Here is a 25,941-nt window from a genome sequence, read left to right as displayed (position 1 = left end):
GAAAAAAGAAGAGACAAAAAAAGATGATGGAAGTAAACAAACCTTTTTGCTGCTAACAGGACTAATCTATTACTAATGCATTTGTCCTTACATCAAAGAAATGGGAATTATAAAGTATGTGAGTTATTTATGAATCCATGAAGTGCAAAATTGTGAGAAAATTATTGTTGGTAATGGAAGGAAGACTGTAGCACAGCTAAACAGAAAGTGTCAAAAAAAAAATTTTTCTTTACTTATCAAACAACAATTCTGTATTTTTTTAAGTTCTGAAAATTGCTGTTATACTTTTGACCTTGAATAAAAAGAGTCTTTAAGCCCAGGATGCATACATCTACCTGCAGTTACTCTTCTCCATCCATGAAAAAAATGATCTGGCAGAAAACTTAAGACTTAGTTTTAGACCTGTTCTTCTTGAAATACAAAACTACAAAGGCACTGTTTTGGTTCTGCTGTCAAGAAATTTTTAGAAAAACTACATTTGCATCCAGTTTTAAGCACCATGTAAAGTAAGCTGGTGCTAGGGCAAGGCTCACTAAATCTGATTGCAACTGATATATTGTAGAAACATAGAACTGTTAAGTTTGGAAAAGAACTTTAGGATCAAGTCCAACTGTTAACCTACTACCATCATCATATTATTATAATGAAGCTTTTAAATGACTCTTCTGGAAGACATGTTGTCCTGTACCATAAAGTAAAACAGCAAAGTAATTTTCACAGAAATATGTTGATGGTTAGGAATAAATTTATTTCAGAATTTATGATAAAAAGGCAGACAAGAAAGGATTGTAAAAGCATGATGTCTAGCAAATTAATCTGTCCCACTTAAAACTTATAAAACAAAACAACTGTCTTACCTGGCTGCAATAAGATCTAGAAGATGCTGCCACCTGTCATTGATTTTGCCAAGTTTGTACTCAATCTCTGATGCCTTACTCTCATGGCTGGCTTTAGCAAGTCTCTCTCCCATTTGCTGAAGCTGGATTTTGCTCTTCTGGGCTACAGCAATTTCTTCTTGATAATCCTAGAGAGTAAAGAGCAATCAGAAGACAGGGTATGTATTCTAAATATACACTGCTCTGCACTGCAAAGGAAATGGTGCAAAAATACAAGTGAATGTTGTTTTTTCAGTTGATTGGTATAGTGGAGTGACAACTTGTATATTTGATGGATAAACAAAAACAACTACCAAAAGAATGAAAAAAACCTATCCAACACAACCCAAAACACAATGCCTTCTATAAATATGCTGTAGTTTAACTCATTACAGGCAATTCTGATTGGACACTTAGTAAAGCATTCAGATGCCTCTGACTTTGCATTCACTTAATTTTCTGGTACTCTGGGAGGTCCTATCTCAACAAAGACAGGAAAATGCTGCATAGTGGGAGAACACAAACACCAGAACACATCAGAGTAAGGTAAAACCTTAATTTCAGCTAATTAAAAAACAATTAAGCAGTTAAAGAAGAGTATGTAAGTGTACACTATACCTTTTTAAGTTTCTCAATCATTTCTTCTATGAGGATGTCACCATTTTGAGACACTTTACTTTCCATTTGTGTCAGCCATTCACAGAGCTCCTTGTTCTTCTCACTGAAGACAGCCCACTCATTCAGTCTCTCACTAACTTGTTGTCGACGCAAGGAGACCTGAAACCATTTGCAAAGAGCAAATGAAACTAAAATAGCAAACACATTTAAGACATGCTTAAAGCACTTGGTGCCTCAATGTGAATTCCTCTAGCCTTGAAAAAGTGTTGCAGCCACTTACTTGCCACTGAAAAAACTGGAGTTGTACAGCAAAAATTTCTGTGACTGCCTGTAAGTTCAGGGGTAAGCGCTGATCTCAGATTTCCTGTTAGCTACATCCTATGCACAGAGACAGGCACCCAAGCGTTAAGCTCAGGAGTCTTTCAATATCTTGTTTCATAACATCTCTAACCCAAAGTTTTCATTAGAAGATAAAAATTGTATTTTCTTACAGTTCTTGCTCACTTTTAAAAATTTATAAAATATTTTAGTCTCAGTGATTAAATTAAAAAGAAAAATGCTTCACCAAAGCATAAAAACCCCCAACAAATATAGTACAGGTCAGAGTCCAAAAGTCTGTGCCATTTGTGCATGAGCACATGAATACAAAGCTAAATCCAAGATACACTGTATTTTGCAAAAGTAATTTTTTACTTGAGTCTCAATATACTAATATCATAGATGACTATTTCCTGTGTATAGGCATGCCACCTTGAGAGATTCCAAAGCACTGAGGTGTGCTCTGACAGGAAAGATTAGGCATGACACATCAAACAAGCAAGTGCTGCAGCTAACACAGATGGAAGGAAAACATTGCTGCGTTTAAGAAATCGATGTAACTGTGGTACTATCTGCAGTGGCAGACCCAGATGGACACTGAAATCAAAAAAGCAGAACATGCTAAGCAGCAAAATCATCTCTCCAGCTTCAGACACTGGTACAACTACTTACTTCCTCCCCACTGTGATCTGGGTTATTTCTGACTTTGTATTGTAATTTCAGCTGAAAAGATGAAGCTCTTTCCCAAATTAAAGTGACATGCTTTTTAACTACTGCATTAGCTTGAACAGGGGCATACACATGATCTTGCATTTCCTTTTTGTGGTTCTTAACTTGATGACAGCTTTCCGGAAATAAGCAGCAGATGAACAAAGGGTTGCACTAGGTTACATCCTGAAACACTCAGCATGCTTAAAACTAAGATAAAACTTCTTTACTTGGTTCCTTCTTTTACCATAAACATACAAGCAGTGACTGAATCATAATTTAGATGTACCTATACTTGCTCGTTCAAATGCAACCAACTCATAACAAGTTCTGTGCTGGTAACTGTGAAGCACTTTTCCTACTTTGAAGTTTTTGAAACCTTCACAGGTACTTTCCATAAGGTAACTATTTCAAGTTAGTCCCAGCATATTTGGACTGCAATCTCTGCTGAACCACAGAAACAACATCAGAATAATCTGAAAAGCTGGGTAAGGAAGACTCCACTACCTGGAGTGCAAATCAGAGGCCAAAAGCACACTAATAGCATGATGCAGCTGAAAAAATTAAACAATACTCCTCAGCTCCATTTTGCAGGCAAGTAAGTTACCCTCAGACTAAAAGAAATGCAGACACTGAGGCCTGAAGTAGGAGAAGGTATCAGCAGAACTGAAGGTACAATAGGGTAATGTTCAGTGGGGAGAGGACAACCTTTCTGAGCACAGGTCTTCCACCAAAGCAAAGTATAACCGTATTATTTCTGTGTTTTTTCCCAGCCAGCCATCCCATGTCCCACAGGTCACAGTGTGAACCTTTGGTTGATTTTTCAAGGCTGTTTAAATATGACCTCACAGACATTACAAAGTTCAAGAGATCTAGAAGCACTAGCAGTAACTAAAGGAATATTTCAATGGATGTTTCCCCTGACTCAGAAAGAATTCACTTTTGAATATAGGTGTGTCCACATGAATCCTTTCTAAAAGATGCAACTTGGATTCAATTTTTGTCCCAACACTTTTGTAGCATGCATACTGCTCCCATCAGTGCTCAGTGCTGTACTTGCCTGGTGGCACAGCTCTTCCCACTGCCTGTGCAGGAGCTCTATTCTCTCGCTCAGGATTGAGATATCATCTGCACTGATATATACAGACAGGGTCTCCTTCAGCAGGGAGAGGTGTGCAAGGTCATCTGTCCAACCTTCAACAGCATTCTCTAGCTCCTTAACAGAAAAACACAAAGAAAAAGACCAGTTTGCTAACAATAAATTTTGAGTATGTTGGTGAAACAGACAGTGTTACCCACAGATCACATCTGAGCAGACCTACCATGTCAAGGAGACTATTTAAGCCCAATCTCAAAGAAAAAGAAAATATCAACCCCAAATTTACCAATATTTTCACAGATGGTATTAACTCCCCAGTAGAGAATGAAACATCAACCTTGTAACAAGATTCTACTCAACTCTCTGTAGTTCAAAGGTATCTGGGAAGTTCAAGTACTGGTTCGGACTTCTCTATATTCAAAATATTTTCAAGTTTGTAATCCACTTCCAAAATGCAAATAATACAGCCTAGAAGTGCTGTCTAAAATCCCCCATAGTCACTTCACCTCACACAAAAATCACTCAACCAGAAGTTTAGATACCATGAGTTTAAATTTGAGTTTAGAATTTCTGTAACAGAAACATACCAACATAAAGCTTTTCTACAGTATTTTTCAGACCCTGTTCTGGTATCACTTTGATCAGATCTATATTTACTCTGAAGGATTTGCATTATGGTGAGATCACTCTGGTATTATGGTGTCCATATGTTTCTTGTCATGGGGATGGCTGACTGGTTTGCATCATCAGTAATAAGAACCCAGTTAACAACAGAAGAAGTTACTGCACAAAGGCAAACAAAGATGAGACAACAATCAACAGAGAAGTGCTTTACCTTGCAACGAATCTGCTCTGCATGCAACTCATCATGGTGATCTGGCAATGGCTGAGAAAGCTTTTTCTTGAATGATCTTAGCTTCTCCAGGGAGTCTCCTATGCCCTTTTCGCATTTTTCCCAGTCCTGAAAGCAGAATGTTTATTAGACTTCAGTTCTGATCTGTGTTATATTTATGTCAGTTGATTTGCCTAAAAATAACATGCCCTGGAAATTCCCTCTAAATAATACAAGAAGTCTCAGAATTTGAGTGATGTGTAGAATTTTTTTTGTTTAGGTCTCTGTTAGTAGATATACACAAGGTCTTCTGTTATTAAAATTTTGTCTAGATACAACTCCATCCTTTCAGCAGTCTCTCCCTGACAAAATTAATTTTCCACTTCCTTTCTTGAATGCCTGTATTAATCACACCATTACTCTTTTACAAGAGCTTCATTCAGGTGCATTAATCTCTGTGAAAAAAAAAAAGAAAAAGTGGTTGGGGAAACTGCAAATTCAGTGCAGATTGAAGTACCTTCTTGAAATCAGCATCTTCAGTATCAGTATCTTTAAATCAGGATTCTAGCAGCTTCACCCTGCTTTAGTGGTTGTTTCCTTTCCCAATTTTTAATGTGTTCAATGCAAACAAACCCTATAAATTAGCAGTATGGTTTTACCTGCCTCACCTGCTTGTTAAAGCCTTATATTAAGACAAAAAGATCCCTAATAAGCCCCCAAAGAATACCAGTTATGTGATACCAGAAAACACAGAACCTATACTGAAACTTGCATTGTATTGGAACTAAGTCTTCTGTTTTAAGAATTTCTCCTTCTACCACTGCCTTTGTATTTCTCTCCTTCCTTTTTTTTCCCAGTCTATGTCAGTATTTCATGATCATCTTGATGAAGAATTAGCCATATCAAATAATATGACCTTGCATGAAAATAGCCTGTGATGTTCTTAACACTCTTCCCCTGCTCCAGCATGGGGTTCTTCCCATGGAAGAGAATCCCCCACAAACTTCCATGGGCTCTTCCTATGGGCTGCAGTTATTCACAAACTACTGTGGAGAGAGTCCCTCCCATGCATTCCTTCCAAACTCTCAGGAACAGGCTCCAACAAGGGTCTGGTACAGAGTCAGAGCCAGCAAAACAGTCCTAGTGTGAGCTCTCCATGGGGTCACAGATTTCTTTGGGTATCCACCTGCTCTGGTGTGGGTCCTCCATGGGCTGGAGGTGGATCTCAGCTTCCCTACAGACCTCCATGGGCTGCAGGTGGATTTCTGCTGCACCGTAGAGCTCCATGTCTCTACCATGACCTGCAGGGTAATCTCCGCTCTGGCTCCTGGAGCACTTCCTCCCCCTCCTTCACTGACCTTGGTGTCTGCAAAGTCACTGTTGCCACACTGTCTCACTCCTCTCTTTGGATGCAATTGCTCCTGCACAGTAATTTTTTCTTTTTCCATCATCTTAACTTATCCCAGAGGCACTACCACCATCACTGCTGTGCCCAGCCTTGGCCAGAAGTGGGTCCATCTTGGACCCAGCTGGCACTGGCTCCATCAGACAGGGGAAGCTTCTGGTAGCTCACAAAAGTCATCCCTGCAGCTTCTACCTAGAAAAACTTTGCCACTCAAACCCAATACAAATATGTGTATAAATTTGTGCAAAATAAAATAAATTTTTGCTGTATTTTGAAAACAGGAGGTGTATGGATATACTTTATCGGCAGTATTCTGAAAATATCAATTACAATATATCCACTGACATGCAAGCCTGTTATGAAGTATTTCCACTCCCAGTTTCAGAGGTGGTGAAGGGTAATTTTTAGTTCATGTACTGTAAATGCAGTTCTGTACTTGTATTTGTCCATTGAGAGAGCATTCCTCCACCAGGGCTCACAGTGAGAAACCACAAACTTGCTGAAGAAGTACAGAAGGAATTGCACACTTACTTTTAGCAGCAAAGCAAGCTGTTTCTTTTGTTGCTCCAGCTGAGTGCTGACTATCATCCAGCGCTCCTGGATTTCAGTAAGCTCTGCCTGCAGGACTGCCTCAGCTCCACTGTCAGCAGAGAGCAGCAGTTGCTTCCCAGCCTCCACAGTGAGGATGTAACTCCCTTGCTGCCTTAGGAGAACTTTCTCTTTGAGCTGAAAATATTAACAGTTTTCTGTCAGCTTTGTCCTTTTAATTACAATTAGCACTTAATTACAGTTCAGTAATTCACTCTCAAGCCCATATTTTAGTTGGTTGCATATCCTGTCTTACTTACAGGATATGAGCTTACATGAGCTATGGCCCAAACACTTTACCCTAACATTTTCACAATCATTTACTGCAGCAAACCTTTAGACAATTTCTTCAAGGAGATGAAGACTTGAAAGACTTCTTTCTCCCCATTGATGTCAGTATCTCAACTCCTCTTAAAGAGAAAGATTTCCTCTAGATCCAGCTATACTTAAAAGGGTTGTTATTCCTATTATATCCATCTTCCAGCTAAAAACCTTGAAGACACCAAGCTGCTTACTAGATACTGTTAACCTCTGATGAAGATGGACACTCAAGGAATCCTTCTTATCTGGTATACATTCTGCAAGCAGGTCATCACTATATTTTCAAGACTGTTTCAGCGTGACACTGGCTGAAAGCAAAAACAGAAGCAAACGTGGCTCAAGAGTGAGGGCCCACTAAGTTCTCTCTTTCATGCTCTTAATGAACTCCACCTTTGCTTCCATCACACTTCTGATGTTATGCCAGTCCCAGAAAAGAACTGGCAGAGCAGACATTTTAAATGGTGAAGGCTGTAAAAAAGGGAGGGATTTTTTCCTTTCTCTTCATCCACACTGCACATACCTGCACTTCATCCAGCAGCACTCTTGCTTGCTGCAGTGGGACAGGAGCACTGCCCAGCTCGGTTGCTGGCTGGCAGGACATCTCCAGCAGCCACTTGCGCAGCTTCTCCGACATCTCCCTGTAGCGCTGCCACTGGTGAATCCGGCTGTCAATGATCCCCCTCATCTGCTGTGCTCGGCGAATTACTCCTTGCCACTGATTGCTCAGAAGAGTCAGATTCAGATTAAATTCATCCCTATTACAAATAGATAAATAATAAAAAAGACAAAATAACCTTCGTACTTGGATATGTTTGCTTTATGAAATACATTGAAGTGAAAAGGAAGGTGTCTGCCAATTATAAAACACTAAGAGAAAAGCACTGAAGTCCTCTGAAGGCTGACTGAGGATAAGATCTTCACACTTCATGTACTGGGAGAGTTAAAGGGATTCAATTATTGACGCCTTAAAAACCCCACACCCTTAATGCACAAAACTCTTCTACCTTCTTCCCAGAAATACACAAAGAAAACCCATAGATTTTGCCTGTTTGGATTAGTCAAATTCATAGTAAATCATAGAGATTTCACATTTCACCCCCAGATTTACTACTGAGTTCAAAGCAGGCATAAGATACACACAGTATTAATAAAATTCTCACATTCCAAAAACCAGTTCTTTGTACCATAGCCCTAACAAAGTCAATGCATATGCACAACTGGGAAGCCACTGGTGTTCCACTGATTTTCATTCATTTGATCACAAGCATTTAAAATGAAATCCTAGGCAACAATTTCTTCCTATTCCATCACATTAGGGCTGCAGGTGTTCTTAAATGGCAGTAGGGAATCCTCCTGGTGGAGGCAAATCCCCAGGTGGCATAAATCAAATGTAGTGTCGCTGCAGGCCCCTTTGGTGAAAGTGACATTGTGAAAATACATCAGAATAGATATATATGTAACATGCTTTATATTCCAAGACAAATCTTTGTCAGAGAAGCAGCCTCAGAAGGTTATTGTATTCCCCAATGCATTCACATGCCCCATAGCATTCTAAAGAACAATGTCTTAAGATCTGGCTAATTAACAGCGAAACCACAGCAATAGTAACTTCCACTTCAGAAGAGTATGACCTGAACACTGTCATCTGCTACCTTCTCTGTTTGGAAGTCTCCCACTAGTCTAACTGCACATAACCAGCAGCAGCAACAATACAGCAATGTCTACCTGTCATCCACCTGTCCTTGTTCTAGGAGGTGCTGCCCATCAGAGATAATTGAATGCAAAATCTGCTGGCGGCTGAACATCTCTGCCTGGAATAGCTGTTGTACAGGAGACAAGGAGGTTAAAACAAGATCTTACTTTTTAATTCTGTCTTTATGCACTGATAAAAATGAATTTTCATATATTTAATCACATTTCAAATTAATTCAATGGGAGTTTTTTCATGACCCTAATAGAAACATATTGAAAACTCTCATTTTAGATTTACTTGCTGCTTCTAGTAATCATTATTAGTTCCTCAAGACCAATATTATGAAGCTAAATTATATCAACAGGAGATAGGTTTTATGTTTCTGAGCACAGTTGTGTGATTGACACTATAATCTGCAACAAAATCCAGATAGGGTATTTTTGTTTGGACAGAAAGGGCACTTTTTATTTTTTGACATGTTTAAGAATCTTATAATCTTTTGCTTTGCTATACAGACCATGTGTGATAATGTTATATAAACTTTTAATACACTTTTACATTGACAATAGAGCCTTAAAAGAAACAGGCAGCTATGTATAGGAGCTAGAAATCTATTTTCCAATTCTTTCAAACTTTCATATTTATTTTCCAATTTCCTTCACAAACAATAGCAGCATAATAAACTTGTACAATGCTTTTAAAACCCTCTTATTACTTAAATGTTACTTAAGACAAAAAAATTTCCTAATTACTACTTAAGCAAACATAACTCAAGTGTATATAGTACTTAAATTTATTTTTAAAAACATCTTTCCTTTTAGTAATGGAGCATGTCTCTATGTAAGATTCTTCAGGAATATTTTTATGTTAATGAAGGTACACACAGGCATCACTGGACAGACTCTATGTTCAAAAGGCTTACAGAGAGTTTCAGAGAAAAATTATACTGGTATGAAGCTTGAGGTTTTTTTTTATTTAGTTAGTGATGGTATTTGCAGTTGATAGAAGTTCACCCCCCTTGCCTGAACAAAGAGCCACTATTCTCCACTTCTCTTATATGGCATCCCACCAGCTCAAATTGTGATTGCCCCAATCCCTGCATCTGCACCTGCCAGCAGAACACCCACTGGCACCTGCGCATTTAAATCTCTCAAGCACATTGTGTGTAGTTTAGGTCTTCTAGATGATGCAGTAATTTTTTAAAATGAGATTTTGCCTCTCTGAATCACTGAGTTAACTCTGAGGTGCTACTCAGGTCATACGTTTTCTCATAGAAAGAAATAGTGTTGTCTGGTTTCTTTACAGAAATATTTGAGACTGTTCTTTGAACGCCTTGGCACTTATCATTGACTGAACCTGAATCAGAGGGAAACTGAATGCTATTATTATCTCATGAACAAAGCCACAATAGTGTGGCACTAAGAGTTTCAGAAAGCTTAGCAAAAAGGCAAGAATTTTACTTTATGTAACATCTATTTTTGTCAAGTTAGGGGACACAAAGCACAGGAGGTAACAGCATCTACCAGCATTGTTGACAGATTGAGACTAAACAGAACACAACTGCTGCAATTGCTTAAACAAGTCCCCCACCCAAAAACCCCAATGTTTCCCACCCTCCCCTCCCTCCACACCCCCAAAAATCTGAAAACAAAACAAAACTAAAAACCAGCAAAACCAATTCCTTCAAAAGGGAAAATTTTAATACTTTTTTAGGAGGACAAATGAAATAAAAACTTATCAAGCATGAGAACTCTGCTTAGAGTGGATGAACTCAATCCCCACACGAAAGTAGAGATATTTCGGTCACCATCCACTCCCTTTCCATATTTACACTCTGTACATAAGAAGAATACTCTGTTACCTGTTACTCTGTTACCTAAATTTGTCACCCAAATTTACTCTCATATGTAGACAGCCATGCATCACAGAAACAGGAGCTCAAACAAGGAGAAAAGGAGGGCAAATGTTGAAATGCACAACACCAGCACACTGGGGAAAAATTTGGTAACTGAGTTGGCAAGGAGCTTCCTTCCCCTTCCCCTGCCAGCACTTTCTCCCTGGGAATACATTGAGACAAGCACTTGTCTCAGTGCATTCCCAGTGCTTGGGAGTCCCAAGCACTGTCCCATGTACTGGAGAACCGTGCAAGAGTGATTACAAGATCGTCCTGGCAGACTGATGCAGACATCAGCGCTAGCACATGATGTGTGAAAAGATCATCACCTCCACCTTGTGAACTCCACCAGGAAGATATTTCTAAATAAGGCCACTGAGGTGGTTGGGATCTTCTTTGGGTAAAAACCAGCAAAATTTATGAGTGACTGGAAAGGCAATAATAGAGCTGGAAGCATTTCAATATCTGTTTTAGGAATTCAGGTGGAAACAGAGTATTTTCTCATTATTTTCAAAAATACAAAGCAAAACAATGTGAAAATGCATCTCAAGAAGTTGATATTGGACCCTTTCTGCCACAAGTAGTGAGAAGAAAATTCATAGTGACTGTCAGGAAGCACTGAAAAGGACATTTTGTAATAAATACAATAAATGTACATTTTGTAATGAATGCTTATAAAAAATGCCAAAAATAAGTTCAAAAAAAATAAAAGCAGGTTACTTTTTACGGATAAAATGCAGCACTTAAAAATCCAGATATCAATCATCTTAATTCTGAGATGACTTTATAGTTGCAAAAAAAGGGCTCAAGTAGAATGCCCAAGTAATGTTCATCTGCACACATCAAAGTTTCAGGAAAGAATTAAGCTGAGATCTCAAGACAAATGAATGCAAGAAGATTGTCCTAACTCCCTCCAGATAATTATAGCTATGACTGGACACAGCAAAAGTAGGAAATTATCCACTTAGAAATGATTTCTGGACCTTCAAATCTCAAAGACCTGAGATGTTTAAGCTTACAGAGACTGTCCAGTTAATGCTGGCAGCAATGAAAGGAAATTAAATGGATGACATTTGTGAAGGCAAAGGCAGCTAGATGCTAAGGCAAACGTATGCTAAAAATGGTTGTGAATTACTTTTTGGTATCAGGCATTCATTCAAACACTATGCTATGAGATACAAGGCAGGAGAGGGGGAAGGACATAACTCTTCCTGTAATCCAGCCTGAGTCTAGGGGAAGGTCAGCTGAAAAAGTTGTGGGAACTGAAACTACTGGGGCCACATGGGAGCTCTGGTATGAAAATTGACTTCTTTTACTTGATCTTTAACAGGAATCTTGGCAGTAACAATATGGGTGGAGAAAAAATGTGCACCACTTGACTTCACAGAAGAATCATAAACTCTGAATCTAGTACTAGTAAATACTCTGAATCAGTTTTTCCCTGCAGCAAAAGCTGTGCTAGCTCCTGATTTGTTACAAACAAATGACTAGCATGCAGCAAAGACCAAATGAATTTGCTCTCCAAGGAAATGTTATCAAATGGAGGCCCCTGGTGAACAGTATAACTCAGTACTTGACCGAAAAATCTTCCTTTAGCATGCTTTTCAAATGCTATATGCATTGATAACTTAGTAAAAAAAAAAAAAATCAGAATAGAGATTTTTCTCCAGTTATGAGTGAAGGCAAAGAGCCAAACAACATGAGAATTGCTAGGTTTTTTAAGGAGCTTTGGTTTCCTTGGTACAAATGAATCTGAAGTAGACTAAATGCAGGGGACACGCACTCACAGGCACAATGATGCATTACACAGACACTCGAGTCCTCCTCCACGCTGGCTATAATTGATATATTTGCATGCTTCTGTTTTTAAGTTTTCCTCATATGGTGCACACAAATACAATTCAAGGCATGCTATTGTATCATTCAAAAAAAGAATGTGCATTCCTTCTATGTATAAATAGTATGTGTATTAGTGACGTATAAATAGACATAATTACTTGCCTCATGTTCCCTCTGTTGCTCCAAAAGTCTTTGGTAGTTTCCTGAAACCTCTACTGCCAACTTCTGCTCAGTCTGAACTAATAAATCCATCCAAGTCCCACATTTCTCCAAGAAGGTCTGCTGCTGCAGCAAGAAAGACTGCAACTTACTGAAAGAAAGTAAGAGAGATGGATTCAGGTAATTCCAATTCAGGGTAACACCTTTCCCCTCATTTATTTATTTAGAAAAGTAGCAGTCCCACTCATTTCAAATCCTGTTAATTTGTGGCAAAAGTGAGCCAAAAATGAGCATCTCAGTTCAATGGCTTTGCTCTTTATTTATAAGTACACCAAAGAAAAGGAACTTTGGTCAATAAAATACCTGAAACATTTTTATATTCTGCAAAAGGTATACTTTCTAACTTGTAGAAAACGGTAGAACAATCTTTATTTATCTCCACCTGAATCTCTCTGTAGTCTGAGATGAGATCAGAGACCAATGTCTGTTCAGGTTCTGCATCCTCTTGATTTCCTTGTCATTCAGAGGAAGCCTGTAACCCAGCTCATTGAGACGGTCCAAATCAGGGGCCATGCTGCTGAACTTCAGCATTTGACTCTGCAACAAACAATAAAAGTGATAACTGGGAAGTTCATGAATTACATTATTATTATGAGCTAGCACTTAGTTAGATTTAGAATGGCCTTGGTTGCCACCAAGTGGTAAGCAACCTCTATGCCAGGGAAAAAATGATCCAGTATCCATCTTCTGGTCCCAGACCAGGAGAAAACTTGTGTTCATGTTTAAAAGTGTGCAGAGAAATATGCTCAAATTGCACTGGAGTGTTTTGCTGAATTGATGATTTACAGATCAGAGCTGAAGAAGCAGGCTAGTGTTCAAAGCCCTGTGGTTATACTGTCAAAATAAGTGACTTTTTCCTTGTTTCTTAGCCTGAATTCTAGGCTGGTAAATTTGCACTGAAATTATTCAAATTTTTATTTTTAGGTTTTTGTTTTGCAGCACAGAAATACTCAATTCATCCGTAAGGAAAATGCTCTGCTTTTTAGCATATAAAAAGTGGAATTCTGTCTTTAGTTAATCTTGATGGAAAAAGAATGGAAGATTCTAATGACAAAAACAGCCTAGATGGCAAAGTTCACCAACTTCCTGTCATGGCCTCTGAAAAAAGGAGAGGGAAAAAAGAAGATCCACAAAAAGAAGAGTGTGCAAAACCTAAAATGGAAAATCACACAGTACACACTATGAATGTTTCTTCAGTATATCAAGTTACCCAAATGTATAAAGTACTTCATACCTAAAGGACATACCAATGAGACAGGAATTGAATAAATTCAAAAAAAGTTGAGAGAAAACAAGAAGAAAGAAATATTCAAACCCTGCTACTTTCCATGCCTATTTTAATCAATTATTAATTTTATTCTGAACAGTTTCACTGTCTTTTTCATCTTTACTCAGGGGCAATGTGATAATCATTCCCTGACTGCCATCAAACTTCAATTTCTCATTCTTACACTTTTCATGAGTGATAGACCTTTAACACCTAGAGAATGCACATATGTTATCTGTGCATACCCTGTACTACAAATAACCAGGCCAACAGAAGAAACCCCCAGCACTTCTTTTGTTTATTAGTCACCTTGAGTTGCTCCATTCTACTCTGTATTGCCGAGACGTCAGATGAGTGACTGGGATCCTGTTCTTTCAATGTTTCTTCTGCTTCCGTTATCCAGGTCTCAAGGACTTCCAGGTTCTTGGCAAAGGTTTGATAGTCCAGGACTCCAGCCTTGAATACAAAAGGATGCACAGTTTAATAACTTCAGCTTCATGGCCTCCTTATTGACATTACACTCCTGTTTATCTCATTATAGATTTGCAAACAGTTGAATTGGCTAGGAGGAATTGCAACTGATGCTTTGCTTGCATACTGCAAAATTAGCTGGATTTTCTTTAGGTTAGAAGAGGATTTTTGATCATAGCAAAGGAAACATTTCAGCAAAGTGCATAAATGTCTCCTCACCTTAAAATGGATAATATTTTTTAGGTTTCTTTTATGAAAGAAACTCCTCTGTTTAATTTATTGCCAGCAGAGAGAACTAGTAACTCTTATTGCAATGTTAAATTAATTTTTTTTTGTGTTTTGTCTCCTCACAGTACAGTGATACTATAAAAACAGTGACACTGCTAGATTTCTTGAGTAAGTCTTCTCTCAAACAGAAGCTGCTACCTTTGTAGCTTTTTTTATCCAAATAGTTTCCTATGAAGTACATTCTTCCACTCCTTTTTTCCTCTTTAGACCCTGGTGACACAAGCAATTTGGCAACATCTACTAAACAGACTTTGGCACAAATGGTAGGTGTCAGTCTGGCCACTGACATTAATAGGGATGGCAAAAAATCAGTTCTACACAATATTCGGAATCTCTCATTTCTTTTTCTTTTGAAGAAATAGGCGGGAAGAGTGGTTGATTTCAGGGGAGCAGTAGCTGTGGATGCACTATTGTTGTGTGCTGAAAACATGGCCACCTTGGCATTCCAGACAGATATTTTCCTGCATGAGGTTTGCTATCCTTATCCCAGAATTTGGACCTTTTTACAAGGTCTCTTTGCTGGACTTGAGCATATTTTCTACTCTCAGCTTTGGCTTCCAGGGAAGTCTAGGAAAAGCTAACAGGTAACAGTACTCTCTTTTCCCAGGCAGCTTTAGCTAATTTATGTGTTTTCAGGAACCACAGGATGATCACACTTGAGGACTGTAAACACTGTCTGCATACCTGAAGTGCAGCCTGCTGCTTGCGGAGAGCCTGTTCCAGGGTTGACAGATTCTGGCTCAGAGAGAGATGATCAGACTGTATGGCTGCTGCTGCTGAAGCCTCCACCTGGCTTTTCAGCTCCTCCCCCAGTTCTTGAAGAACAACCAGAGACTCCTGTGCTGTTTTCAGATCTGTGAGTACATCCTGTTGCAACACATTGAATAAGGACATGAATAGTTAAGCTGACACTCTGGTGGTATCATCATCTCCTGATTTAAAGGAAGAATGAAATGACTGAACTCAGACACTGTAAGGAAAACTTTAATTTACTACTGCATTTCAATATCAAACTTTTCTTAACTTACAGTTACATTTTGTATGACTTGAAGAATAAAAAAAATATATGTCAATCACCTGTACAGAAAAGAACTGAAAAAACACAGTGTTCATCTACCTTTGAGCAAGCCTGAGTTGTTGATGAGGCAATAACTGATGAAAAAAATATTTTGAATTTACTGACATAATGGTCCTAAGCAGTGGCAGCCATCTCTGTGAATTGATTCAGGTGTAGGCCTCCTTTTTCCTCCTGCTATGATTTACCAGGAGGGCTGAAAAAATAACTTCTTTACATGACCTAACATAATTGTTATAGAATAGGACACCAGGAAATAAATTATTTGAACCAAACAATTTCAATTTCCAGTCCATGGTGCTTGATTATGGCAGAAATGCTCCAAAAGATCATGAACATGTTTATTTTTTAAACACTAATATTTTTTCTCACTGAAATTGTTTTGCTTACATTGAGACAATTCTTTTTTTTTTTTTGTTCAATGACACTTAACATTAACTTAAGTTCAAAAGAACCAAAATGTAAGCACAGAGAGGAGATAAATTATTCTGCTGCCTTGAGATACAATCTTGAAAAAGGAAGAATCTCAAGGTTTCAGAGACAATGGTGTCGTTCCATAGGGAAGAATAAAGACATCTCCATCTTTCTGAAAATGTGAACAGTCTTGATTGGTGGGAATATAGTCAAAGGATTTTGAGTTTCTTTCTATTATGAGGAACTTAGAGATATAAGTTCCTTATAATAGAAAGAAACTAAAAAATCCTTTGACTAAATTGGTAGAGACACTTTCCCAAGCATGAATACCTTCATTAAACAGGACCTTAAGACTGAATCAAATGATGAAATTTATCCACCCTCCCCAGATAGAAGACTTCAGATACAAACTTCTGAAACAACATAACAACAGCTAATGGAGGGATCAAAATTTAGAGACACTCATTGACATTTGGGTAGCATACATGCAGCTGTATCCTATGCCTAAGCTGCATCAGTAAAATGAAATATGTAGTATACAAGATTCCAAAACATCAACTACAGCAATGGAGAGCTTCTAGAGATTTTTTTTTTAGCCCACAGAGCTGAGAAAAGCTGCAAAGATGAACATACATTGCAGTCCTGAATCCAAGAAGTAACTTCATCATCAGCAATGTCTTTGCCAGTTGCAGTCTTCAGGAGTTCATTGGTCTGCTCTTCTCGCTGGTGGACCGTGGAAGAGCACTGCTGGTAGCAGTCCTTGTACCTCTGCCACAGCTGGAGCAGGGCCCTGCTGGCACGCAGCCGCTCTGCAACCTCCTGCAGGAGGTTGTTCCACCTGGGGAGGAGACTGTGTGAGCGACCCGGGCCTGGGAATCCACAATAACAATCTGTGTCCCTCTTTCTCTCTGCTATTTCCCATGGTCTCTCGACTTTTAAAAAAATTGGCAATAATCAAGATCCAGACATTTGGTGAAAATAATACCGAACCAAGGAATTTCTGTTTCAATACCAAACCTGGCTGTTCTGAGCTGTCACAATGAGTGTGATGTGTGCTACATCTTGGATGCTGTTTATTAATGCTGGTGGTCAGAGCTGCAGGACACTTTTTGTAGTGAACCTTCTGCTATTCCACTTAATACCCTCAGCATTACAAGGCATCCATGACCACCCATGCACTGCCAATAGCAGATTCCTGTAAGGGCCTAAGAGGACCAGAACAGCTGTAAACAAGACACCATTTCCTCTCCTGCCATTTTCTCCCAAACTCTGAAGCAGTATTTAGTCATAAAGTTCTGTGTAACTTGCTTGTAAAACACTCCCAGAAATATTAAAAATCTTTATATTTCTATTATCCAAATTAATATCTAATCTCCCTTTAAATTCTTTCCTATAACAACTTCCCAGTGAATTTTTTCTCTAATAGCAACCAGGAACACATGCTTTCTTAATGTGCTCGTAGTTACCAAACTGCCTAATTGTTTCCTTACCAAAGAAAATCACAGTATTTATCAATTATTATTATATGATGAAAAGCAAAGATTTTGGAGCAAAAATTCTGCCAGCCATCACTGAAACTGTTAAATTCTATGGTATCTTAATAATCCCTCCTCCCACTTCCAGTTTCTAGGACAGGACTGAACACAGATTAAAATAAATTCACCGTGATTCTACTTTCAAAAAATTCCCAGCTTTCCACCAAACTATCTTTTTTCTTCTGGATCCTCCCTTCCTGTATCTGAGTAAAGCCTTTTACTAGTTCTTGCCTGAATTCAAAGCTGGAGAAGCTGTTTGCCAAGGTACTGGTGAGGGGCTTAGATCTTCCAGTCTATGATGCCCTTCCTACAACTAGAAATAGCAACCTAAAATTTGAGGAAGCTGATGCAAACCATTGAAACACTGCACAAAATTTTTTCAGATAAAGTTCTCAAATTCAAGCACAGTATTATTTTCCAGCATGGTGTTTATAAATCTTGGTTGGCAGTGAAGCACAGAGTAAAACTACTGACATTCATGCTCAAATGCTCACTGGAGAAGGTATTTCATTTATTATGACGAGTTAATGAGAGTTTTACTTCAGTCCTTGGCAAAAGGAATAATCCTGCCTGTTCCAATAAACCTCTCGTAACCCCAGGAACTTAAAATAATAAAATATAAGAAAAACAGGGATAATGGAAAACTGGATAATGGATAAATACAGATTTGCTACTGAAAATAAAGTTTAACACAAAGACATTTTCTACCTCATATTCACTTCTTTCAAAGTGTTGGTAAGTGTTTCAGTCACTGGTGGGTGACATTCTTTCAACAACTCATTGGTCACAGAACCAAATTTCTGTAAGCTATTCTCTTGTTTTTCCAATTCATCTTGTAGGCTCTAAAGCAGAATAATAATGAAACAAAACCATGAGTTAATATAATTCCACAATGTAGAAGCATTTCAAAATAGTATGCACCAATTGCATTAGATTATGAAAAAAAACTTGATTTCATGTGCTTCATATAAATAAGTTGTTTAATATAAAGATGCTCTAATATGCTTTTTTTTACAATGGTAAATTACTTGATCATGTGAGTGTCTCAGCTCCTGGAACATTATTTTCTTTGATCATCAGTCTACTGCAAGGTTAGTGGGGGGCTAAAAATGTGATCTCAACATGCACCTGGAGCTCTGAAGCCAGATGAAGTAGCACGAGAACCTTTAGTTTTTACGGCCATTAGCATGATTTAAAAACTTGTAACAATTTGATGGTATGGCTCAAAATTACAAAGAATATCAAAAATCTAAAAAGAAAACAACTATCCCAAATTATTTTTTTCTGCAAAAGGAAACATGCAGTGGCTGGTTTATAATGTGTTCTCTTAATGTCATGTGATTTTAATGTGCCAGTATGTCTTCTCCTTCTTATAAGCCAAAACCTACAGTTATCTGTATCCATGCAATTTCAGACAAAATTAACTCTTTTCACCTGAAGTTTATCAACTTGGACTTTCACAGCTTCCAGAGAACCAGTAAGAAGATAAAAACGGGACAAAGAGTATCTGGCTTCTGTCAGGTAACTGTTCAGTTCTTCATAAGCCACTTTGTAAATGCTCCACTGATCAAGAACGGATTGCAACAATATCTTCAGCTGGCTAACCTGGGAGGAGGGAGGAATAAACACAAAAGTAAATTAAAGGCATTCAAGCTATTTGGGATTTGTTTAAATTATTTTCTTCCTTTGGATCTCACATGTTTCTTGCCCTAAATAGGTTTAATCTTAAACCTATTGGATAATGAAGACTTTTTACAACCATTAGTTGGGTTTACACTGGGAACAGCTTAAAGTTCTATTTCATTTTATAAAGGCTGGATGGAAGGGCCAAAGTAAAGATGTCAAAATTAATTTTACTTTGGTCCAAAGCAGATCAAGGGAAGTTCCTTGAGACTACACATGATTTCCCTAAGGCAGGGAAATCAGCCTATGGAAATCAGCAGAGAGGCTAGCACTAAAACACTGCATTCCTTCTGAGAAGGCAGACAAATGTCAATCAAACTTTGAATGCTGAAAATTAATGCTGATCTCTTCCTTATTCTGTGAGACCTGTGGGATTGAAAATAATTTGGTACCTTTACACTAAATATCAGGAAGCATCTAAAAAGCTTCACTTACAATGATTAAAATCATTGTTGAAATAAGAAATATTATACCCATTTTATGTGGTATGTGTACACACAAACTTGGGGATTGATGGCTAGAGAGATGGAAAGGGGGACATGATTCAGAATCTCTTCCCCTACAACACAGAAGAAATCCAGTAGCTGCAACTGTTAATTCTCCCTCTCCTCCATGCCTTATGCCTTATTCCTAGAGGTGAAGTTTTCCCCTTACGAATTCTTTTACCATGTGATCCAAATTGGCCCAGGAATGGTTAATTTCTTGCAGTGTATTCATAACAGCAGAAGAGACTTCTTCTTTCTTGTTCTGTACCAAAGAAAGACCACTCTTTTCTACATTTTCTACTTCTTTTTCCTTAGTTCTTATTGATTCTTCTAATTCCTAAAAAAAAGAAAAAAGATACCCGAGTTTAATTGGCTAAATAATACCTTGATATAGAAAGGATGCCCATAAGCTCCTTAGTTTAAAAAATAGGAGACATGCTGGCATATTTTGACTTTTTATTCTCAAGGCATTCACAACTCATCAGCAATTTCATTGAATATTTTATGTTCCCTTTAAAGTCTGGCAGTTTGTTGTTGATTTAAATAGAAGCACATCCTCTACATAAAACTTTTGTATAATTTTCTGCTCTCTTGTAAGAATAGAAAATTCCTTGAAAATAGCCATTCCTAGCTGAGAAACTACCTATTTAATTTCATAGCATTGTGCAGGCAGATCAATGTAAGTCCTGCAGTGCTCTGACTCATATGGGAAGCTCTGGGGCTTCAGGCAGCACAAACACTGAGTCTGAGCAGAGTGGGGCAGTAAGGCTTGCACGCTTCACACCAGCATAGATTTGTGTTCACCTGTGAGTATGATACAGAAAGCAGACTGTGAGGTGATTACAACCTTGTGTTAGCCCTACATTTACTAGCACACCATGTGATCTCAGGTTATTTTGTCATTTTCTGCAAGCCTCCCCTCAATGAGAGAAACAGTGAATCAACAAAGATCAATAAAGAAAGAAAAGAATACAACAGAACTCTGGTCAACCTGAAACCCCATGTCTTTCAATAAATTTCACTCCCTCTGAATCCCAAAACACAACAATCAAACCATTGCCATAAGAGACTTTACACTGTAGATAGCTGGGAAAATTTTTGGAATAAATAGAATTTATCCCTGCACAAATATGACACATTTTTGTCTATATACATATTTGTGAGAGCATTTTTGCAGCATTGTTTATTCTCAGCCTTTTTTTCTCCTGTATTACTTCACATTTCCTCAAACATCTAGCCATGACCTTGTTCCAGAGTGCTGCCAGAGTTATATATCATTTTTTAACCAGTTGACAACAACACAAACATTTCAAAGTTGAACATAATAAATTTGACTTTCCAAAAAGTACACTTTTGATCTGAAAAAAAGTCATCTAACTTTATACAACATTGCTCCAAAATTCAGAAGAGGCAAAGGTTTCAAACACCAAGACCAGCAAATATTTCTGGTTCTCTTGGAAAAGGGCTTTTTTATTCATAACTTAAAACTCATAACTGAATTAAAGATGCATTATTTTGACAGGAAAAAAAAGTTTAACTTCACTTATTAATATGATGCTAAGCAGCAACTAGCATTGGTTAATAAATAAACTCCAGCTTTTGTACTAGTTGAACCGGATATCTGGGAGTGTCTGACATAGTTATTTCTTAAACAATTTGTTTCTCTGCTGATCAAAGTCTTGTCATTCATAACTAACTCCCCAAGTGTATTTGCTAACTTCCCTGACCAAAAGGAACCAGAAAGGTGATAAATCAGATTCAGCTTTGAACTCCAGCCAAGCAGACTGCTGATTATGTCAGGCTATGTTAAATTACCCTTGCTTTAGTTGTATGGGTTTATTGTGCTGAAACCATAAAGATGCCTGAATTAAAACTAAGCACTTCAGACAGATTGAAAACTCAGGTCAGCAATTTCAGAAAAAAATTTGACCTCTAACATATCTGGACTAACCACCCTATTTGCCTTAACAGAAACAAAGATGGGTTTAATGTGCTGGTGAATATATAGCAAATCCTTTTATACATTTCATTTGAATTTAAAGCTGTTCTCTTTGTGGGGAGATGAATGCTAGATTATATTTGTCCCATTAATTAAATTATTGCAGGAGAGACATATAAATTTAAACACACTTCCTTGATCCCTTTTATGGGGATGAGAACACCAAGATTTTGTGCATTCAGTTGGCCTGAAGGAGTTGTAATTTGATCTGGCATGAAATTTATTATATGGGATCTGGTAGCACAAAATTATTTTGAACAAAAATTATGTGATGCATGATACTGTGTGGAGGCCTTATCTATAAATTCAGAAGTATCTGTTCTGCTTATATACCTGTAAGCTTTAACTCTGGCCTGAAAGCTCCAGAGGTAAGCTTCTTACTATTTAAATATGTGCTGCTCTGAGTAAGATGTTCAGAGACAACTTTGATACCCTATACAGCTACAACACTGCTGTGTCATCCTTGTATCAATTCCATGTGAAAAATTGTGGTGGTTTTGAACTCATGTGCATTATGTATAGCTGCATTTTGCCTCATCTCATCTTTGCACGTCATAATCATGACTCTCTTTCTCTTTCTGGATAGTTAAATATTTGAAAAAATAAAACAACAAAAAAACAATTCCCAGGTTTCTGAATGAATGCCTAAAACTTCCTTGGGTTCTAGAATTTTTCTCTGAATAGTCAGGTGGAACATATGAAATGGAAAAAGAATGGAAAAAAGTGGGGTGTGGAGGAAAGATAGTGAAAAGGCAGAAAAAACCTGTAAGACTGGCTAAACAGATATGACAACATATTCCTTTGACAGTCTTCTAGTTCAGTATGCCTGGCAGGCTTTGAAATGTCCAGTGTAGAAATAATGATTACTTTAGTTGGTCTTAAGCAACTTTGAAACATTACAGCTTCTTCCTCCTCTTTTATTGCTGGCACCTTAGGAATGAAATCTCTCCTTTACTGAAGTCAGGAGGAGTTGATTCACTGACTTCATCAATATGAAGATTTCACATGGATTTATCAAGTGTGGTTTCAAACTCCCGGAAAGAGAACATTATTATTTATAAGTAGACATTACCTGACAGTCTTTCAAAGCATTCTGCACTGAAGCCTGGTCTCCAATTTTTTGTTGCTGTTTCAGCTTCTTCTCTTGGGTTTCAAACCAAGTTTTTAGGCACTGCACATTGTTTTCATATTCTGTCCAGGATTCCTGCAGACTTTCCAAGAGCTGAATCTGCAAAGAAAAATGAGTATATACTTTCTCACACAATTATCTTTATTGGTGGGTCAGTTATATAAATCATTGAAAACTGATGCAAAGTAGTGCCTTCTTGGAATTCAGTGCTTTCAGAATTTAAAAATAGTACATACATTCAAATTTAATTTGTAACTAGTATTTTTTATAGAATTAATAATAACCCTGGCTTCATTTAGCTTGGGAAAAAGAGGGCAAAAGAATCAGCTCACTGTGCTGTCCACTCCTTATAGGGAGGCATGGGGAAAGTGCAGGCAGACTATTCTGGGGGATATAAAATAAAAGGAGAAGATATAACAATTACAAGTTGCAACATGGGAAATCCTTATTGGGAACAAGACAAAAACTTGTCCCCCCACCTGAGTGGTTAAGCATGAATCAGCTACCCAGAAGAATCTGTGGAATCTATCCTTGGAAATTTTCAAGATTAAGCTAACCAAGTCCCCTCTGAGCTAACTGTAAAGTTAGCTCTGTTTGAGCAGGAGATTGATTTAGATGACCGGCAGAGGCTTCCAACCATTATTATCTTATTGTTCTACACATTTTGAAAGTTCACTCCAGAGCAGCTAAGTTTTTTTTCTTTACCTTTTCTGTTATCAGGCCTTGAAGGATCTGCCAATGTCTGTTCATTGCTCCGAGCTGTTCTGCAAAATCAGTTTTGTCACTGCGTTTACTTTCAACATCCTGGCTGCTGATTTGTAGCACTGATTGGTTCACAAAGTCGACAGTCAACTGTTTGCAATTTAAATCTATCTTGAAACCCTAGGAAAAAAAAAGTGGAATAAACAAAGCAGCACATAAGCACCACAATTTCTCACCTTCCTGCAAAACAGAGGAAAAATCTTCAACAGCTACATCTTTATCACACTGTATAGAAGGGTCTTTTAGCAATTGGGCAGGAATTAGAAAACAAGTCCCTCCCACAGTAAGAAAAGAGAGGGTTCAGCACCACTTGATGAAGCTTGATAGGCACAAGTTTATGGGACCTGGTGAGATGCATCCCAGGGTCCTGAGGGAGCTGACTGGTGCTGTTGCCAAGCCACTTTCCATCATATTTGAAAAGTCATGTTAGTCAGGCAAATACCCAATGACTGGAAAAGGGAAAACATCACTACTATCTTTACAAAGGGAAGAAAGGAAGATCTGGGGAACTACAGACTGGTTAGCCTCACTTCTGTGTCTGGGAAGATCATGGAACAGGTGGTCATGGAAGCAATGTTAAGGCACATACAAGACAAGGATGTGATCCAAGACAGCCAGAACAGCTTTACTAAGGGCAGAGTGTGCCTGACCAATCCAGTGGCCTTCTATGGAATGACTGCACCAGTCAACAAGAGAAGACTGTCTGACGCCATCTACCTAGAATTCTGTGAGGCTTTTGACACAGTCCCAAATGACATTCTTATCTCCAAATTAGAGAGACATGGGTTTGAAGGGTGGACTATTCTGTGGACAGGAATTTGGCTGGCAGCCAGAGGGCTTTGGTCAATGGCTCTGTGTCCAGGTGGAGACCGGTGATGAGTGGTGTCCCTCAGGGCTCTACTCTGGGACTGGTGCTCTTTAATACCTTGATCAATGACTCAGTGAGATCAGATGTATCCTCAGCAAGTCTGCAGAGGATATGAAGCTGAGCAGAGCAGAAAACTTGAGAACTAGGCCCATGAGAACTTCATGGAGTTCAAAAAGTCCAAGTGCAAGGTGCTGCACCTGGGCTGCAGAGATGAACTCATTGAGAGTAGCTCTGCAGAGAAGGATTTGGGAGTTCTCATGGATAAAAAGCTAGACATAAGCCAACAGGGTGCCCTTGCAGCCCAGAAGGCCAACTACATTGTGGGCTGCTTCAAAAGACGAGTGGCCAGCAGTTCGAGGGAGGTGATTCTGCCCCTTTGCTCTGCTCTTGCAAGACCCTGCCTGGAGTACTGCATTCACTCTGGCAGATATAATAAGGTTTAATAATGTGCATATTGCTTTGGATTTTCCTAAAAATTAAGGCAAGCATATTAAAAATTATATTCCCATCATAAGTAAACAGTAGAGTTTTTTGTAGCAGAGTTTTTTGTAAGCCAAAAGTAATTTTGGCTTCTTTTCCACAGTATCAAATATTTTGCAGTTCTAACTTGCATACAATTCCAACCATTCTACAGAGCTGGTGATTTTTTTTTCCCTAAATCACTTGTAATTTACATATTTCTATATATTTATTTGCGATAACAATGGAGAAAATTCAAAAGGAAAATTAATAATATTGCCACTCAGTACCTTGTACTTCTGGACATAACCCTGAATTGCCTTCTGTCCTACTACATTTTTTATATTTTCTTCATCCTGCTGAATTACATTTTCCATCAGTGAAATCCAGCTCATAACTTCAGTGATGGCATGGCGAGAAGGAATTTTGTCCATCTGGAGCTGTTGAGATAACAGACTTAGAGCTCATGTTGTAAAGAAAATGGATAAGAATTCCTTGCTTTGCATTAGCGCAGTTTCAGTAGTTGATAGAGTACTGCTTGCCTGCATTTAATTACTCAAAAATATGCTCTATGACATTTTTAGGTGGACATACATATTTTGCATTACAAGACAATTCAGAGAACTACAGAACAACATTTTATTTTTTTTACCATCCCAGATTCAGTTAAGATTTGGGACCCTTCCTCTCTCCCTGTAAATCACAAAGTTATTATTAACTCTGAGAGCATTCTAAGTTATAAACTAAAGCAACAGCTTACACTGATAGCAACTATATACTAAGGCCACTTTTCAACCAGTATAATTCTCTAAGTTCAGTATTATAGCATTAAAACCCCAAAACTGCACAACAAAAGCATCCTCTGCCTACACATACTAGCAAAAATCAATAATGTTTTTACATCTATTTTGTCTTCCATAGACTTGAACCTAACCTATTCAATTGGAACAAAATCACTACCCAAACCTGACAGGGCACAAGGATGATAAATGCCTTTTTCCAGAAAGCTTACCAGCATATTGAAAAAACCTTCACCTGCTCTTTAGGTAAAATTTAACAAATGTAACTATGAAAGTCTGAAACTAACACTGATGGGT

General features: G+C 38.1%; 1 protein-coding gene across 2 annotated transcripts in view; it reads right to left on the bottom strand.

Moving 5' to 3' along the window:
* Positions 1-25,941, bottom strand: part of SYNE1 (spectrin repeat containing nuclear envelope protein 1) — a 288,590-nt gene that overhangs the window by 35,938 nt on the left and 226,711 nt on the right. Inside the window, exons 112-129 of one of the 2 annotated variants that reach the window (XM_066546958.1) lie at positions 25,135-25,284; positions 23,461-23,637; positions 22,699-22,854; positions 19,809-19,964; positions 18,894-19,064; positions 18,168-18,301; positions 16,558-16,762; positions 15,120-15,302; positions 13,986-14,132; positions 12,792-12,946; positions 12,353-12,500; positions 8,490-8,584; positions 7,285-7,519; positions 6,387-6,581; positions 4,454-4,579; positions 3,580-3,735; positions 1,494-1,652; positions 858-1,024 (exon numbers count right to left, since the gene is read on the bottom strand). In XM_066546958.1, coding sequence (XP_066403055.1) covers positions 858-1,024; positions 1,494-1,652; positions 3,580-3,735; positions 4,454-4,579; positions 6,387-6,581; positions 7,285-7,519; positions 8,490-8,584; positions 12,353-12,500; positions 12,792-12,946; positions 13,986-14,132; positions 15,120-15,302; positions 16,558-16,762; positions 18,168-18,301; positions 18,894-19,064; positions 19,809-19,964; positions 22,699-22,854; positions 23,461-23,637; positions 25,135-25,284 — 2,915 coding nt within the window. Of the gene's footprint in view, positions 1-857; positions 1,025-1,493; positions 1,653-3,579; positions 3,736-4,453; positions 4,580-6,386; positions 6,582-7,284; positions 7,520-8,489; positions 8,585-12,352; positions 12,501-12,791; positions 12,947-13,985; positions 14,133-15,119; positions 15,303-16,557; positions 16,763-18,167; positions 18,302-18,893; positions 19,065-19,808; positions 19,965-22,698; positions 22,855-23,460; positions 23,638-25,134; positions 25,285-25,941 lie in introns of those variants that run through there. The other variant, XM_066546957.1, reaches the window with a different exon arrangement.

Source organism: Molothrus aeneus, chromosome 3, assembly GCF_037042795.1.
Source record: "Molothrus aeneus isolate 106 chromosome 3, BPBGC_Maene_1.0, whole genome shotgun sequence".
Taxonomy (NCBI): Eukaryota; Metazoa; Chordata; class Aves; order Passeriformes; family Icteridae; genus Molothrus; species Molothrus aeneus.
Note: the sequence above shows the minus strand (reverse complement) of the source record. Positions and strands in the feature narration are given on the sequence as shown.